Source organism: Neoarius graeffei, chromosome 9 (genome assembly GCF_027579695.1).
Source record: "Neoarius graeffei isolate fNeoGra1 chromosome 9, fNeoGra1.pri, whole genome shotgun sequence".
Lineage (NCBI taxonomy): Eukaryota > Metazoa > Chordata > Actinopteri > Siluriformes > Ariidae > Neoarius > Neoarius graeffei.
This window is the reverse complement of record NC_083577.1, coordinates 37,010,392-37,029,433: the sequence shown is the minus strand read 5'-3', so window position 1 is coordinate 37,029,433 and position 19,042 is coordinate 37,010,392. Positions and strand designations below refer to the sequence as shown.

The 19,042-nt window shown below is 40.0% G+C and overlaps 1 protein-coding gene across 4 annotated transcripts in view; it reads right to left on the bottom strand.

Moving 5' to 3' along the window:
• The window catches only part of LOC132891639 (target of Nesh-SH3), a 60,950-nt gene that overhangs the window by 18,538 nt on the left and 23,370 nt on the right, over positions 1–19,042 (bottom strand). Inside the window, exons 11-22 of one of the 4 annotated variants that reach the window (XM_060929417.1) lie at positions 18,691–18,734; positions 18,525–18,570; positions 18,359–18,439; positions 15,989–16,032; positions 15,826–15,871; positions 15,655–15,735; positions 9,773–12,109; positions 9,314–9,385; positions 8,462–8,602; positions 5,723–5,806; positions 951–1,004; positions 692–814 (exon numbers count right to left, since the gene is read on the bottom strand). In XM_060929417.1, the coding sequence (XP_060785400.1) occupies positions 692–814; positions 951–1,004; positions 5,723–5,806; positions 8,462–8,602; positions 9,314–9,385; positions 9,773–12,109; positions 15,655–15,735; positions 15,826–15,871; positions 15,989–16,032; positions 18,359–18,439; positions 18,525–18,570; positions 18,691–18,734 (3,153 nt within the window). The remainder of the gene's footprint in view (positions 1–691; positions 815–950; positions 1,005–5,722; positions 5,807–8,461; positions 8,603–9,313; positions 9,386–9,772; positions 12,110–15,654; positions 15,736–15,825; positions 15,872–15,988; positions 16,033–18,358; positions 18,440–18,524; positions 18,571–18,690; positions 18,735–19,042) is intronic. The other 3 variants (XM_060929418.1, XM_060929420.1, XM_060929421.1) reach the window with 3 other exon arrangements.

Sequence of the window (19,042 nt, the reverse complement as noted above, 5' to 3'; positions counted from 1 at the left end):
ATATGAGAGCGAAACGAATATCATTCATTAGGCATGGACTGCAGATCATGTGTGCCAAGTTTCGTGATGATCGGACAAAACCTGCGGCCAGGGTCACTCTACCTTCACTTTGGACAAAATTCAAAATGGCGGAAAATCTAATTAGGCGGAGAATGACGTCATAGGGTGCTTTGGAATTGTCTAGCTCCAAGGATTCCAATGGCACCAGACTTATGAAAATCGGACATACGGATCAAAAGTTACGTGCATGAACGTATATAAGACTGTGATCAGTTGGTGGCGCTAGAGCGCGAGATGTACCAACATGAAACTTGATGAAATCAATCAGGGTCCACTCCTCTATCAGTGTACCAAGTTTCATGACTTTACACCTTACAGTTTGGCCTACAGAAGGAAAAATCTGGTTTTTTGCATCACGCGCCCATTCATTTCAATGGGGAAAAAATTAATCCTTTAAAAAAATCCGGGATCCAGAAGGTGATCCGGATCACCGCCAAAATTTAATGGATTGTTACTTGTGCCCAGTCACACCTCTGGAAAAAAATTTCAGAGCAATCCGTTCATTACTTTTTCCGTAATGTTGTTAACAGACAAACCAACAAACAAACCAACAAACCAGCGCTACCAAAAACATAACCTCCTTGGCGGAGGTAATGAATATAATGACTACAAAGCTATTTTGGCTTCATACCATTAGAGGCAAAAAATGGTGTGGTTGTTGGTGTTGGTGTTTGATAGATTTCTGTGGTAGGAGGAGCAGGTGAAGGTTTCAGAATTGGTAGAGTATCCACCAGCTTTGGATCAATTACTTTATCTGATGCATCATAAAGAAAAAAAAAACATTTGTTATCAGTCAAACTTCACAAAACCATTATTTGCAACTACATCCTTAAGTTAAATGGTCACCTTTAAAAGTTTAAATTTGTAACTAAACACATAGTGAGTTTTACCCTTATCCTCATCTTTGTCCACCTGGTTTGACTGCATCTTGATTTTGTTTGATTCTGAAAAACAAAATCTGTGGTTACTCTTTAATTCCAGAAACCACACAGTGGAAAATCTGGACATCAGTAAAGTTGAATAGCAGGTCCAAAACATCAGGAAAATCGGGGGGGGGGGGGGGGGGGGGGGGGGGGGGGGAAGCATGACACTTGGTGAGGGTTAGATGAATTGAAACAATGAAAGAGTGCTTCCACCAAATGCAATGTAAAGGCACATTTTGTAAAGTTTAAAAGTGGTTCTAGACCTATAATAATCCCAATATTATTTATGTTCACGTCCTCTGCCCCCACACCAAAATAACTTTTTACCTTGACCCTATTTCCTAATAGGCAACATACTATATGCACATTCAACATAGACTCGGCAAATGAAATCCACCTTGTAGGCAGCTGAGTACTCTAAAAATTACAAACAGCACCATTAAAACATAATTAGGCTATAGTTCCTCACCATACCTTTACAGAGAAATAGAAATAGCCAAGAGTATCCATAGAAGCATGTGTGAGAAAATTTCATAAAGTGTGTTTTTGGCAAAATTACAATGAATTAAGAATAAAAGATGTTCCGGGAAATGATTAGTGCATGCTCTATAGCTGTAGAGTTCTAACTTGCTATCAGGGCAGTGTCCTCAAAATCAAGGTTTTGTGGTCAGTGACCAGCCCATGAGCATAGTAGTGTTTCCAAACTAAACAATTACTCAAAACAATCCTGTCTACAGATCACGTAACATAACACAACAGTGTCCAAACTCTGTCTAATGGGTTGTGATCGATAAGCATTGGCCATGGTGTTCTTGTTGGCTTTAGTTTTGAGTGGACCGCTATGTTACAGTTTAATTTTTTTTTTGTCTATATAGTTCAGGGTTTTTTGCCCTGATTTTATCAATGATAGTAACAGAGGAGAAGAATTAAAAAGCCGTTTTCATACTTCATTTACAATATTTCCTCTAATGAGGAGTATAAAGAAATAGCAAAATAAGGGAAAAGTTTAGTGTAGCATTAGCGATTGTACATGTTTTTCCTGTAAACTATGTGTCATGGTTTTATGACACTGGAAATCCTTTCTTGAATGGTGCATAAATAGTTTCTTTGGCCTGGAATTAGCTTGAATGTCCGATGTGCAAGCAGCAGTCTCTCATGGGGGGATATCTAGCATGCTCGTTAGTGCTCTATGCCAGGGGTTTTCAAAGTGTGGGAGAGTCAGCCCCCCCTCAGAGAGCAAATAAACAACAGCGCCCCCCTTACAATTTTTGTTGTTGCTATACTTAATGTTCCATTCGTATTTTAAAAAATGGTTGTTGTACACATTTTTTTTCTTTTACACATTTTAAACATCTGTGCTTTTTGAAAGCATCTTTTTTTTTACACATTTTAAAACATATGAGCTTTATTAAAACATCTTTTTTTACACATTTTAAACATCTGTGCTTTTTAAAACATCTTTTTTTACACATTTTAAACATCTGTGCTTTTTTAAAACATCTTTTTTTTTTTACACATTTTAAACATCTCATCTCATTATCTCTAGCCGCTTTATCCTGTTCTACAGGGTCGCAGGCAAGCTGGAGCCTATCCCAGCTGACTACGGGCGAAAGGCGGGGTACACCCTGGACAAGTCGCCAGGTCATCACAGGGCTGACACATAGACACAGACAACCATTCACACTCACATTCACACCTACGGTCAATTTAGAGTCACCAGTTAACCTAACCTGCATGTCTTTGGACTGTGGGGGAAACCGGAGCACCCGGAGGAAACCCATGCGGACACGGGGAGAACATGCAAACTCCACACAGAAAGGCCCTCGCCGGCCCCGGGGCTCGAACCCAGGACCTTCTTGCTGTGAGGCGACAGCGCTAACCACTACACCACCGTGCCGCCCCATTTTAAACATCTGTGCTTTTTTTTTAAAACATCTTGTTTTACACATTTTAAACATCTCATAGCATCATTAGCTAGCACCTCTTGGCAGACAACACACTGTGGCAGTGGAGCATCTTCAGATCCAGTCCATGAAAATCCAAACTTTAAAGTAGTTCTAGAATTTGAAAATCGCCTTTGCATGTAATGATGAATACTAATATTTGTAGTATATTACAAAAAAAATCACTAAAAAATGTTCATCCGTAATGATTTTATAGAGGATTTTCTGCGATAGCCCACGAGCAAAACATCGCGCCGCGATCACGTGACCGATGACGTAGTAAATTGACAAGCTAGACAGCTCACTGCCTGTACATACTGTGACTGTGAGTGACAATTCGCGGATCTACGGATTATTTCCACTGTATACGATGGTAAAAAAGTGTGTAGTGAAAATTCATTATGTCTACCTATTGAAACTATTCTTTAAATTCGTTTCTTAAGACAAGGATTTTTTTAAGATGTTACCTTGACAGTACCTGACAGCAGGAGGCATGAACTACCTGTCAAATTGGGCGGGACATTCACGCCTCCTTAGAGTAACATCAGCTGATAAGGCACGTCACCACTCGACATCTGGTGACTGTTTTGAAGAAGGCAGAAGTTTATCAAACTCACGGACTGGCCATCGGGAGTAGCGGGAGTTTTCCCGGTGGGCCAGTGGTTCAGTGTGGGCCGGCGGAGAAAAAAAAAAAAGTTGGGCGCTGGCCTTTAATATGATAAGCAATGTTAACAGTTTCTTTAAGAAACTGTTAACATTGCTTATTACAGTTAACATTGCTTATTACAGTTGTGCGCTGGCCTTTAATATGATAAGCAATGTTAACAGTTAAGAAACTGTTAACATTGCTTATCATATTAAAGGCCAGCGCGCAACTGTTTTTTTTTTTTTTTCTCCGCCGGCCCACACTGAACCACCGGCCCACTGGGAAAACTCCCGCTGGCCAGTCAGTGTGGTAACATCTTAAAAAATCCTTGTCTTAAGAAACGAATTTAAAGAATGGTAAAAAAGTGTGTCGCGTACAGCTGTTCTAAAACCAACAAAAACGGAGTATCTCTGCATCAGTTCCCTGATCCTGATAAGAATAATGGATACTATCTCGCTGAGTGGAACCGGCAAGTAAAGCGGACGAGGGCAGACTGGTGCTAGTTGAAGGCTAGTGCACATATTTATGCTGGTGAGTGTAAAGGGAAAAGTGGTTTTTATAGTCCATGGGAGAATCTTGAGGCGCGCTTTGAACGAGCTTCCCGAACCTTTAGGACAATTAAAGGGTTCTATAACTAAACAAGAACTAGACGATCCCTGGACGAGTTCCTGCTTTGCACTTCTACGATACAGCCGTGACTGTCCCCATTCAGGCCCGCATTTTTCTTCTCCCCAAGCTCCGAACGCACACAAAGCAGACTTTGACAGCTGCAGTAATTTCCGTGTTGTTCGAAAGGCCGCTTGAACGCCATCGGTTCGCCCCAAATATACTGCCGATCACGACGCACATTTCGGCCCAGACCTCTGATTTAGTAGAAAAAATTTTGTGCATCGACTCACCTCGACTGGAACACGATTCACTTTCGTCTTCAGACGCAATTTCGTCTGAATAATCGCTGTCTGATTCACTCATTTCGCTTGTGTTTATACTGGATGCTGCCATCCTGGTCAATTTATTACGTCATCGGTCACATGACTCCCGACTGGGATTTCTAGGAAATGCTTCCCAGAAGCTCGGTTTTGTCGCTCAAATACACCCCTTTGATGGGGACATTTTTTATTTTTAATTTGCATACATTGAATATATACCCTTATACTACATTTTCATCAATAGTGGGTTCTAAAATTCTAGAACTACTTTAAATAATGGTGGTCATACTTCCTTCTTTTTTTGCTTGGCCCAGACTCTGTCTCCTCACTCACTGTAGCTTTAGGTACTAAAAATCGATCCATTTTGTCTCTGGCAAAGGCTAGCTGAAGTTCGCTAAATGTCCGCAATAGTAACTTATTCTGGTTTATTTTTCCTCACGTTGCGCCCCCCCGAAGAACTCTGGCACAGCCTAGGGGAGGTGCGCCCCACACTTTAAAAAGTCCTGCTCTATGCAAATCAGGCTTGTAGTACTTGAGTCCAGGACTCAGACTCGAGTCTGATTCGTGCCCTAATTTTAAGGACTCGTGAGTTGACTTGAACTTGAGCACTGATGACTTGGACTTGGACTCGGACTTGTACATTAACTGCATTCGGACTCATAAATTGGAGACAAGGACTTGGATTTTTCTTTATTTTTCATAACATGCCATAATAATTTGGCGTAAGATATTTATATCTATATTAATTTTTGTACGAATTTCGTGCAAGAGTATCACACCTGTGCGCTTTGGCATGTGCATCAGATAGACTCTCGGGCGCTCTTCAGACAGCATGTGCACCAAGCGGACTCTCACACACGTGCCGTAGACGGTTTCACATAAAGGCAGCAACAGCCACCATCAAATGGTGCGGTTGGAGTCTTGTTCTCGGACGCGACTCAGACTCATCTCGGATCAAAGGTGGACTCGACATTTTCTTTAATGACTTGGACTTGACTCGGACTTGAACACTGGGGACTCAAGACTGGACTCAGACTCGAGGTTTAGTGACTCGACTACAACACTGATGCAAATTGGTAGAATTGCGGCAGCACAGAGTACAGTCTGTGCAAAATGTCAATATAACATTTTGTATATTCAGCCCAAAGTTAGAATTCCAACATTACCTCTCAGGCTCCTACATAGAAAAATGTGAGACAGATTGTAATTTTGGTTACTCACTGGTTTCTAATTTACCAGACTTTTTTGGAGGCTTCTTGTAAAGTTTGTCCAATGACAGTCCCTTGTGCTTCTCATTATCGAATTCTGAAGGAAGAAGAAAAGTTGTTAATAACATGCAAGTCAAGTCAAAGTGCACTTCATAGGAACAACAAAAATAGACAGAAACACAAAAAATTAAGAGAAAGACCTAGAAAACTTGAATGTAGGACTGTATGTTCTCAATGGTATTAACCCCTTGGCTGCCACCCATAATTAATTGTAATGTGCTGGGCATATAGGACAAAAATAGGTCAAAATTGGGATATTTTAATAATCTTTCTCTAACTTGTTCAGAAGTTTATATTTTTAATATTTGTATAGAAAAATCACAAAAAACACTGTTGTAGAGTAAAAAATAACTTTAGTAATCAAAAACATCAAAAAACAAAAAAAGGGGTCTTCTCAATGAGAACCTGTCCATAAACATGAATTACTAGTACTCGAAAACACCATGTAAATGGGTACCATTTTTATGATTGTCTTTGGTATGACCCAACCTTGAATAGAACTCATGATCTCCTGACTAAGAGGTGGACACACTAACCACTAGGCCAACTCTTGGTAATATACCACTGTGAAGTAAAAGTAATGTGCCATGTAAGATATACACAAGGAGGTGTTTATGATGAGTAGCGTACGTCATAAGGCACAGCAGTAAAAGATTTCATGACGTACATGACTTGTCCAAGGGCATTGAAGGGGTTAATCTGAAAATGTGATGTGAAGGACAGGTTGCAGGAGGAAACAAAATACAGTTCAATTTAAATCTGATACATAACATTTGTAGCAGTCTGGTTGAATTCTGAACAGCAAAAAAAAAAAAAAAGACCCTTTTTTTAAATAAAAAAAATCAAACATATTCCTGTATCTCTATTTTAAGAAAACATAAATATATTTTAGTAAAACATGTGGAAAGGTTTTAGTTTAGTCATATCTAACCTTGGCTTGACTTGACATTCTGCAAATATCACATTGGGTAAGGAGCCATTTTCATAAGCAAAATCGTAAAAGCAGTGGGTCTGCCTAAAGATGCCTAAAAGATGTCCTTTTTGCTTATTCACAGAAGAGCCATGGAAGAGTATATCCATGAGGCTATAAAGTTGGGCTTTATTTATCCCTCTACCGCCACCTATCCTGCAACTCCAGTTCTTCTTTGTGGGGGGGAAAAAGATAGAGGACTGAGACCCTACATAGATTATAGTCATAGTTGTACCGATACCCCCTTTCACTAGTAGTATCAGTCATGGAACAAGTACACTATATTGCCAAAAGTATTTGCTCACCCATCCAAATTATCGGAATCAGGTGTTCCAATCACTTCCATGGCCACAGGTGTATAAAATCAAGCACCTAGGCATGCAGACTGTTTTTACAGTTTGGAGCTGGCCCTTTCCTCTTCCAACATGACTGTGCACCAGTGCACAAAGCAAGGTCCATAAAGACATGGATGACAGAGTCTGGTGTGGATGAACTTGACTGGCCTGCACAGAGTCCTGACCTCAACCCGATAGAACACCTTTGGGATGAATTAGAGCGGAGACTGAGAGCCAGGCCTTCTCGTCCAACATCAGTGTGTGACCTCACAAATGCGCTTCTGGAAGAATGGTCAAAAATTCCCATAAACACACTCCTAAACCTTGTGGACAGCCTTCCCAGAAGAGTTGAAGCTGTTCTAGCTGCAAAGGGTGGACCGACGTCATATTGAACCCTTATGGATTAGGAATGGGATGTCACTTAAGCTCATATGTGAGTCAAGGCAGGTGAGCAAATACTTTTGGCAATATAGTGTACGTGGAGCAACATTTTTACTAAAGGTGACTTGCACAGTACTTATAATCTGATTGGGGGTCGAGTGGAAGACAACATTCCTCACTGCTTTGGGCCACTATGAATATATGGTAATGCCTTAGGGTCTGGTTAAAGCCCATTCAGTCTTTCAAGTGTTTATAAATGAGGTACTCTGCGAAATGGTAAAGAATTTGTCATGCTCCGCCCTGGACTTCCACTCTGGAGATTTATTATCTCCCAGTTCAGCGCTAATCCGGATCCGGGACGGGACTTCCATCTTGCTGGCTTTCACTTCCTGGTTTGCTCTGCTGTGTATAAAAAGGCCGTTCTCAGAAGGGGACTTTGCCAGAATGTCTCGTTGGTTTTTCACGTCGTCTCTGTACCATTATTGCTTCTTGGATTTTGCTCTCTGTTTTGCCTGTTTCTTGTCACAGTTTTTTGCATTACGTTTTTGTCTTTTTTTCATGTTTGTTGTGCTACGTTTTTGTCTCAAGTTTTTTTGTCTAGACTATTTTTTATGCTAGCGTTTTTTGTCCTTGCCTGGCTCATTTTTTTTTTGTCCCTAGCTTTTTCTGGATTATTTTTGGTTTATTTTTTACTCCGATTAAATCTTTTTTTATTATTGGATTTACTGGTTTGTGTTCCGCTCTTGGATCCTACTCAGCACATCTCACCATCCATAACAGAATTTGTCTAAATAGAGTAAAAATGTTTACATTTCACAATGTAAGGTTTTCCCCATTCCATCAGACATATAGCCTCAGAACAGAGCAGCATGAGATCTGTTTCATCAAGCAGATAAGGAGAAGCAAGACTCATGCCTATTCTGACGCTTCTGATTACAGATGAATAAAGAGCAGAACATACATTGTACAGACGGCCTACCACTAGAAAAATGTGATGGCTTGTTACCCTTTGTACTCTTGTTAGAGGCGTTTAAGTCGGTAGGAGGCAACCGTTTTGGATTAGGAACAGAGAGTGTAGGGACACGCTTGGTTACTGTAGGTGCTGAAGTGCGTGTCACAGGAGCAGAAGGTGAAGACATGTCTTGGCCTAGAAAGACATAAAAATGATTAATAACTTGAGTGGTGAGAAATGGCAATTGATCTAGTTGGATAAGGAAGAGGACGGTGCTGGCGAAGTGGAGACAGACAACAAGCTGCTTTTACTCTGTAAGTAAGGGTGTGAGCAGGTGTCTGAGAGTCCTGTGGAGACAGACAGTGAAAGCACTTAGGCAGACAGACGGTGCAGTCCTGAATGAGTACAGTGGTGAGGACAGATTAGATGTGAGAATTCCTGGAAAGGTGGTGCTGTTATACAAGTTTTTTAAAAAGTTGTTAATAATGAATTAAAGCTGCAAGTACCAGTTAACAAGAACATGCTAACTGGTTCCTGTATTTCACTGATTGTTAATGTCATTGACATTTTTCGCTGAAATATTCCTTTACATGAGGGATGAGCATGACGTGACAGCATAATGCAGAGTTTGGTGGTTGGGTGGCAATGAGGTTTAAAGAACACTGAGTGGGTGTAATACAGTAGTTATAGCACAAGTGAAGTGTTGGCATGGTGACTTTTGTGGAAAATAATAAAATAATGACTGAATAATGCAGTTGATGGCATAAGTGATGCTTGGCAGCAGCAGTCTCATTTTAGCTCAATTTAGGTGTTGTTATGTGATGTGAAGTCACAGTTGCATGGCATGTGAAAGACAATTGTTAGGACCAATAATGCTGGAGCCTCAACACACATCGATATCATTACCCTGGTTCCTATTCGGTGCCCCACTGATAAGAACAGGCTTTGTTAGATGTCCATCCCGTGATTGGCTTGGAGCTGTGTGACATGGAGAAGCTGTCTCATAAGGATGAGGTTTTTATTACAATTTGAAGAACTCTAATATGCTGTTCTTGTGAATCTTACTACAGATTCTGGGTTATATCCCTGGCTGTGGATTATAGCTCTTTATAAAAGTTTTTGGCCTGAATTTGGTGGGACCTTCAGGGGAATTCTTGATAAGATGTTTTGGTAATATTTAGTCATCTAGAAACATTTGCTTTCTGACTGGCCCAGGGAAGTTTCTACAAAATGTATTCCAGACACTATAATCTTAGAAGTAATACATCATCGATGATAAGCACTATGCTCATATGTTTACAATTTTCAATCAGTGCTTTTTAAAATACATTAACATAAGTGATAGTAAGCAACAGGAGAATTTACCCATTTTGCTGACTGGGAGCGTCTTGTTGACCAGCTTCTTTTCATCCCAAGGCGAGTTTTGACTGTTAGAGTTTTGTACAGGTTGCTTTGGCTTACTTATGAGGGTAAGCTCAGTTTTATCATTTTGCCATGTGTTGGTGTTAGAATGTTTTATTGTAGCACTTGTTGGGTGATGGTCTGCTTGTTGGAATTCAGTAGTGCTTAACTCTTCTAATGTTGTGCTGAATTGGTGGTAAGTATCAGGTTCATGTGTAAATTTCAGGTTGGTTATATCTTTGGCATGTCCTTTTGTGACAGGCTGTTCATGGGATCTGAAGTTAGGTTGGTATTTAGCTGTACTGGACTGGGTTGTAGTTGGTTTGGGTTGTGCTTTGCGGGAATGGGGTGCTCTGGTCTTTTGTTTTTTTTTTCTGGATTTGGATCGGGGTGTGGTCAATTTGTATTTCATTGTTTTTTCTGTGTGTTTGGTTGAATTGGATTGGGTTTTAATGGGGTGGGGTTGAGATTGTGTTGTGTGAGGTTGAGATTGTGTTGTGTGAGGTTGAGATTGTGTTGTGGTGGGTTGAGTTTGGGTTGTTCCTAGATGGTGTATTACTGTGTTATTTTGGGATTGAGTTGTGTGGGGTTGAGATTGTGTTGTGGTGGGTTGAGTTTGGGTTGTTCCTAGATGGTGTATTACTGTGCTATTTTGGGATTGAGTTGTGTGGGGTTGAGATTGTGTTGTAATGGTTTGGGACTGGGGTGTGTGGGGTTGTGATTGGGTTGTGGTGGGTTGGGGTTGGACTGTTCTTGGATGGTGTTTTACTGTGCTAGTTTGCAATTGAGTTGCATGGGGTTGAGATTGGATTGTAATGGTTTGGGATTGGGATGTGTGGGGTTGTGATTGGGCTGTAGTGGGTTGGGGTTGGGTTGTTCTTGGATGGTATTTTATTGGGCTAGATTGAGATTGAGTTGTGTGATGTTGAGATTGGGTTGGAATGGTTTGGGATTGGGATCTGTGGGGTTGTGATTGGGTTGTGGTGGGTTGGGGTTGGACTGTTCTTGGATGGTATTTTACTGTGCTAGTTTGGAATTGAGTTGCATGGGGTTGAGATTGGATTATAATGGTTTGGGATTGGGATGTGTGGGGTTGTGATTGGGTTGTAGTGGGTTGGGGTTGGACTGTTCTTGGAGGGTATTTTACTGTGCTAGTTTGGAATCGAGTTGCATGGGGTTGAGATTGGATTGTAATGGCTTGGGATTGGGATATGTGGGGTTGTGATTGGGTTGTAGTGGGTTGGGGTTGGGCTGTTCTTGGATAGTATTTTTCTGGGCTAGTTTGGAATTGAGTTGCATGGGGTAGAGATTGGATTGCAATGGGTTGGGGTTGGGGTTGGGGTGTATGGAGTTGAGACAGGATTGTGGTAGGTTGGGGTTGAGTTCTGTCGGTTTGAGAGTGGATTGTGCCGGATTGGGGTTTGACTGTTCTTGGGTAGTATTTTACTGTGTTAGTTTGGGATTGAGTTATGTTTAGTTGATATTGGGTTGCAGTGGATTGAGGTTGGATTGTGTGGGGTGGAGATTGGGTTGCACTTGAATTGGGTTGAGTTTTGTGGGGTTGAGACTGTTTTGTGTTGGAATGGGGTTGAGTTATGTGGGGCTGGGATTGGGTTCTAATAGACTGGGGTTGGGTTTTATGGGGTGGAGAATGGGTTGCAATGAGTTTGGGATGAGGTATATGAGGTTGGGATTGGGTTGTAATAGAGTTAGGTTGGGTTGTGTGAGGTTGGGATCGAGTTGTGATAGGTTCAAGAGTTGTAAACTTGTTTTGGGTCATTTTTAGTTGGCCTTTAGCTGTGCTGTGTTGGGACTGGTTTATACTCATTTGAGGGTGAATTGTATATGATTGGGGTGACCTGGGTTTGGGCGGGGCTGTTCTATGAGGGTATTTGACTGTGTGATGTTGGAACTGGGCCGTTCTAAGTTGGAACGTGGGTGTGCCCAATTGTAATTTGGTTGTGCTGGACTCAGGTTGGGGATGAATTGTGTTGTGGGGTTGAGTTGTTTTCTTTTTGGTGAAGTTGAGTTGAGCTTTGACTGTGTTAGATATAGTTTTGGTTGTGTTGGTCTGTGTTTTGGCTGTGTTGAATAGAGTTTTACTTGTGGTCATTTGGGATTGTGTTGTGTGAAGTGGTTGTTGAGTTGTAATTGAAAGAGATGACATAGTAGAATGGTGAGCATGAAGAACATTAGTGGTTTTTAAATTACTCATTGGTGTGTGAGTTGAGGTGAGGGTCTGGATCAAGAACAATGAATCTTCAGAAGGACGTGACGTTCTTATGCCATCACTTTCTGTTCCTGTTCAAAAAAGAGATATGACAGTGTCTTATAGTGTGGGTGCGTGTTTGCAGATGGTGCATCTTGATAGACAGTATGCTTGGACTGGCTTTGGGAATATTCAGCTTTGAGTCTGTAGATGGGAGACAAATTTCCACTTCTAAAAGGAGCTGAAGTTGCCTTTAATACTTGTTCAAAGCACTCTCACTGCAATATGCAGACAACTTTCTTTGACAGTGCAAAGTGCAATCATTTGATGCAATGTCTTCTGATATGAAACTGGATGCAGAGCTCACTATATATATATATATATATATATATATATATATATATATATATATATATATATATATATATATATGTGTGTGTGTGTGTGTGTGTGTGTAGTGTTTTTAGTTTCTAGTCTATCATTAATCTTTAAATTGCCCTTCATGTAATTAATATTATGCAAGTCTGAGCTAAACTGGCTAGAAAAATATGAACTACAACTCCAGTAGTAAAGTGAAACTTTGTCTCCCTGTTCCATCAGAGTGAGAGCTGAGACTGAAAGTGGACCTGAGAAAAAAATTATTGGATCAAGATCAAGTAGAAAAAGATCCAACACAGCTTGTGGATTTTAGATGAATAGTAAGGAGTATTAAATATACACAGTGGACACTTTATTAGGTGTACTGACCTTGTAGGTATCCTTATTGACTATTTTCTTGAGAATTTTACCTCTGAGAATTACGGATGTTTAGTTAATCAGGCACAGTGGGCATTGTGGGGATTTTAAGCACTGTATTCTTACTGGTATAGTTAGGAACACACACTGTGTTCTTATCTGTAGGTTTACAAATAAAGGCAATAATTCACAAAAGATCACTTCCACTGTGGCCGATAGAGTGACTCTCAACCCAGCAGTCATATTAAGGTGTTTAAAAAGCCCATCATTACTGCTTGCCTGTTCGACTTGTACCAGTACTACACACCAGTGGCGGCTGGTAGTCTTTCAAACAAGGGAAGCTGGTCGGTTACGATATTTCCAGATTTTAAAAGAAAAAAGAAAAAACACATCAATTTTGCCCATACTCTTGCCTCTGAACTGGCTGATTGTTGGCAGGGTCACAAACTGTGAAATAACAGGTTCTTTTGGACCATTAGCCTACTGTCCAATATGCATGATGTTGGGGGGGGGGGGTATATTTTAACATTTTATATTTTAAAATTGTGGCATGTTGTTTAAAAATTGATCATTATTGAAAGCAGCTCTTTGTCAGGAACCTCAGCAGTAACAGCAGAGTGTTCTGGAATAGGCACAAGCACTGACCTTGGGGAGCCAAACATAGAGCTGGGTGCCACACATTTCATTCAGTGACATTTTCCCTATATTTTACTTATTTTGACTGAGAAATGTTTTATTGACAATTTTGATAACCCTTCACTTTTAATCCAGGTCTGTAGTGTGAAATGTTCTCGGCTGTGTTTTTGTTTAAAAATGTTTTCCAAATTGTGGCTGTGTTTAATTCATATCCAGAAAAATATATATTCCAATATAATATACTCAGCATAAACATTTTAAATAGATTCTATATTTTTGGTCCATCCATGACATATTACTAAAGTAGCCTATTTACTGTTGTTGATGTGGGTCACTTGCTGTTGGCCAATTCACTTTCTCGTACCAGGAGAGCTGAAAGGAACGAGTATTATTCCCTACCTTTTTCACCAAGTCAATTTGAGGCGTTGGTCTACCCTGCTCTTTAATTTTAATTTTTTCCTCAAAAGGAAGACTGGCAAATGGCTTCACCAAATTAAATCAGCAATGCTTGGCATCCATGCGCAGCTTTCTTGCTAGCTGACTAGCCCCCTCAAGTTCAAGTTCAGTCACTCAAATAAACGAAATTTCTGGAACTAAGATAGCAAACTTGACAACACTATATTTACACTTTATTTACAATGAAATATATACAAACTAAAAAAGCTGGTAGAAACCGTATGTAATGAATGAAATCGAAATGTAAGCTGATCTCTTACAATACACCACACCACTTGCGAATCCGCATGGGACTGAACTGAGATTCACTGCTGCCTGTCTATATTTGAAACGAGCTGTCAATCAAAGAAAATATCCGTCCGCTTTCACCAATCACCAGTCTCCTCGTGGAAACTGCCATGTCCCTCCCACTGTGAGGCTCGGAGTCCGTAGGCGGGCGTTTTCGCAGTATTTGTCCAATAATCGTCTTGCATTTTGAGACTGAAAAGCGCAGAGCTCCCAAATGCCATTGAAGTCCACTGAGTCTGGGCTGCATCGCGCTGTCACGAGGGGGAAAAACTCACGCACACATTAGGTGAACTGGGGAAAGTTATAAGGGAATGATTTCGCACTGTAATTGGGTTGAGCACATATATTTCTATGATTCTGGATCTGAAATAGCAATGTTATAAGGTCGGCTATAACATAAGCCTAGCGCAATTCATCCTACACTATGTTCGTCATTTTTAGAGGAGGCTAAGCCTCCCTCGTTGTCTTAGAGCAATCGCCCGTGCTACACACACATGCTGAGAATGGTCCATTGCCTAAATAATATCCACCATTAGTGACCTCCGTGAAGTTGCCACCCCATATGATAAGACCATGATTAAAAGTATTTCAGATCGTTTGTGCATTGTTTGCGCATGCAAAATAAAATTTTTTGCTCAATTTTAGAGCAATTAACCATTAAACATTTTAATGTCTTAAGGACCCAGCACCCCATTAATGCCCAAATGACTCCAGATATGTCTGATTTGTTTGTGCATCATTTGTGCACACAAAATAAACATATGTGCTTCATTAATGGGGTTCTGAGTGATGTCACATGTCAAGAAAATAATGTTTAATAACTTCAGAAATCATGACGTACATGGTTATTTTGCATGCACAAACAATGCACAAATTAATCAAAATACTTTTATTCACATTCTCATCATATGGAGTGCCAGTGTCACCAAGGTCCATTGGTGGTCTCTTTCCAGTTATGGAGAGGGTCTGATGAATTGTTCCTAGCAACACATGAGATACAGTGAGTAACTGCATACCTAAAAAATGCATCTATATGATCGTCACACCTTACAAAATATGTATCCTTAATAATATGTCCACTCAGTGTACATATACACCTACATACTCATCAATTGTGCAGTATTTCATTAGTATTGCGTCTTGATTATAAAAGTAACAAAAAAGAGATTTCCTTTGCAGTTACATGATCAAAAAGTGTAGACTGATCATTTAACTGGTAAACAGAGCACAGAACTATTTCAATAAATAAAACCAAGACTGATAAACATTACAGCATGCAAAGGAATGTTTTTGAAAATGATTTGTTCCATTACAAATCATTATAAATATTCACTGTAGACAAAAGCATTCCGGAATTTTCATGTGAAAGTAAGGTAGGTGGAGAACAATGGAGACAAGTGTAACAACTCAAAAGAGCATGTTTTTTTTGTTTGTTTGTTTGTTTGTTTTTCAGGTGGTGTATGAGAAATTGACAGATGTTCAAGAAATCTGTAATAAAAACAGCCATTATTATTTTCATTACCCAGAGATACCCTCGGTACAGGAGGGGGTGCTGTGTGTCGGAGGAGCGAAGCAGGTCTGCTCTGAGTCACGCCTTGCAAAACTGGAAAGTGGAGTGTATCACAGTGGATTAAATATTTGATAAATATTAAAATTTCTTTTTATGTTTTTATGACAGGAGAAAACATCTTACTAGGCACTGAGGGGGAGAAAGCTTGAGGGCTTTCGGTGATGGGCTTCTGAAAGAAAAAGAAGTCTAGATTTATAAAGAAAAGCAGGAACAAGAGGCAAAGGGAACGACAAGGGAAAGAAACATTGAGAGCTGGAAAATAAATTACTGCATATGATGCACTTACCTTAGGGCTCATAAAATTCTCAGGCTTTAGTGGTTTATGAATGTCTATAGGTGAAAAAGAACAATTATGCACTGTGTGATTATGCAGTTTAAGTGTTTCAATTAGGTATTAGTAAGCCATTCTCATTGAATGAAACAATGCAGCTAGCTACAGTCAAGTGCAAATATTTTTGTTCTCTTCAAACAGACAAAGAAATGTAATTCATCACAGCAAGACTTTTAATGTCTTGGGTTTTATAGATTTTCCTTCATTATTCCAAGTAACAATGTGGAGACGACAAATTTCTGCCTATAAAAGGAGTTTAAGTATTTATACTGGTTTATAGCACTTTCAATTCTGCTGCTATTGTGAGAAACAGGATGTCACGTATTCATCAGAATCTATTCAGAACTCTACTGCCCAGAACAGACCATTTCCTACAAACATGTCTGCCATGGACTATGATTCCCAGCAACTACACATTCACAGTCAACGGATTACTGATAACACACATCTGGACTCGATTACCACCACACACTATATAAGCACACTCACAGCACAGAGACTTTGTGAAGTAAACACTGAGTGTGCCAGTGTCTGACTTTACCAAGCATTAATATTGTGATTGCTTTGTTTTGATTTTGTTTGGTTTCTGGTTTCTTGTATTTTTGAATTTTGCCTAGTTCATGTTGATTCTGATTGCCTGTTTTTTATCTTGATTTTTTTGCCTCACAATTTGGATTTCACTTGGTTGGATCACCGTCAGACCCCACAGAACTTGATCAAGCATCAGGATTGAGCCATCTTGATGACCTACATCTGGCCCTACATCACATCACTCCTGTGGAGAACAGTCCTATATGGACAGCTGAAAGTTGCACTTGGAAGATGGCTCTGGACACTTACAGTTTTGCTGTGGTGGCTGAGGACTACAATTGCCATGATAACTTTAGGACTGTAGTTCTCATGAACAGTCTTGCACTCAAGGTTTCTTCCTCATGTAATTTGAGGGAGTTTTTCTTTGCCACCATCGCTGCAGACTTGCTCATTGGGGATAAATTAGGGATGAAATTAGCTCATGTTTAAAGTCTTTAATTTTCTGGAAAGCTGCTTTGCGACAACGTCTGTTGTTAAAAGTGCTATACAAGTAAACTTGACTTGACTTGAAGGTACCATTGATGCAGAGGCATATATTGGGATTTTAGAGAGACATATGTGGCCATCAAGGTGACATCTCTTCCCAGGAAGTCCACACTTATTTCAGCAGGACAACACCATGCCTCATTCTGCATGGGCTACAACAGCATGACTTCACAGAGTGTGTGTGCTTGACTGGCCTGCTGCCAGTCCAGATCTGTCTCCTATTGAGAATGTATGGCGCATCATGAAGAGGAGAATCGGACAATGGCGTCCACAGACTGTTGAGCCGCTGAAGTCTTGTATCAAGCAAGAATGGACAAAAATTCCAATTGCAAAACTGCAACAATTAGTATCTTCAGATCCCATACAATTAAAAAGTGTTATTAAAAGGAAAGGTGATGTAACACGATGGTAATAATGCCTCTGTCCCAACTTTTTTTGAGTGTGTTGCAGGCATCAAATTCTAACTTCATTTACATTTACAAAATGCAATTAAGTTGATCGGTAAAACTATTGAAAAACTTTTCTTTGTACTTTTGTCAGTTAAATAAAGGTTCACATGAATTAACAAATCACTTATTTTTATTGCATTTTGGAAAATATCCCAACTTTTCTGGAAATGGGGTTTGTACCATTATTGGCTATTTTCTCAGGAACATCTACCACATACTGTAAGTGCACTTTGTAAGTATACAGGTGTGTAGCAGTCTGGGAAAACCTATTGGATGTTGAGTTGGAAGATGACCAAATTGGGTTTTTCTGTTTAGAACATTCTTTGACACCTACTTTAAGAACTATATGTAGCAGAAAATATCAAAATTTCACTATGTGACATGTTTTTCCAGGTCACCACAAAATACTGACACGGTAACACAGTAACTGTTACTGTGCACAATTTATCAGCTTTCATCCACTCCATCCATCAATGGAAAGGAACTACCATAGGGCTACAGCCGGGCAGGATATGAACACAGCAGGGTTGTCAAGATTTTTAAAGTACTGTATTCTTATTGGTACAGATAGGAATACACACTGTGTGATTTTAATTGTATGTGTAACAACTCTTCCACTGTGGGTTTGGATGGCAGACAGGTTTTTATGTGAAAATAAGACAGGTGGAGAAAAAAAGGAGACAAGTGTTAAAATATAGAAGAGAGACCAATTGTTTGTTTTTTTTTCAGCAGGTGGTCTGAGAAATTCACAGATGTTCAAGAAATTACTAATACAATTAGCCATTGTAGTTTTCATTACCTTGAGTTACCCTCTGTGTAGGAGGGGGTGCTGGGTGTCTGAGAATGGGGGCCAGTCTGCTCTGAGCCACACTATGTAGAACTGGAGAGTGCAGTGCATCACAGTGAATCAGATTTGATGAATTAAGTTTCCCTTAATATTTTTTTCATGAATGGAGAAAACTTACCCGGCACTGAGGGGGAGAAAGCTTGAGGGCCTTCGGTGATGGGCTTCTGTAGGAGAGAGACATCTGGACTTACAAAGAAAACCCAAAAGGCAAGTGAAAGAGAAAGACGAGAAAAAGAAACATTGAAAGAGATGGGAAAATAATTTTCTGCATAAGATATACTTACCTCAGGCCTCAGAGAGATCTCAGGCTTCAGTGGTTTACGAATGTCTATAGGTGAAAAAAGAGAACACGCACACATTGCATCACTTGGCAGTTTCTGCATATATTTGAGTCATGATGCTCTCTTTGTGCACTGAAGCAGTGTTGAAAGGAAACGGTTCATGTTACAAATTTGAATCTAGGACTATTTGTAATAATTGTGAGGTTAGTCAATTTGAAACTGAAATCAAGCATTTGATACTGACCGTGAGGAATGAATTTACACAAGGGAATGGATTTACACAAGGGGAAAAGAATGTGAATGAATGGGAATGAATTTACACGGGGGAAAAAAGAGAAAAGCTTTGGTAAAGCCA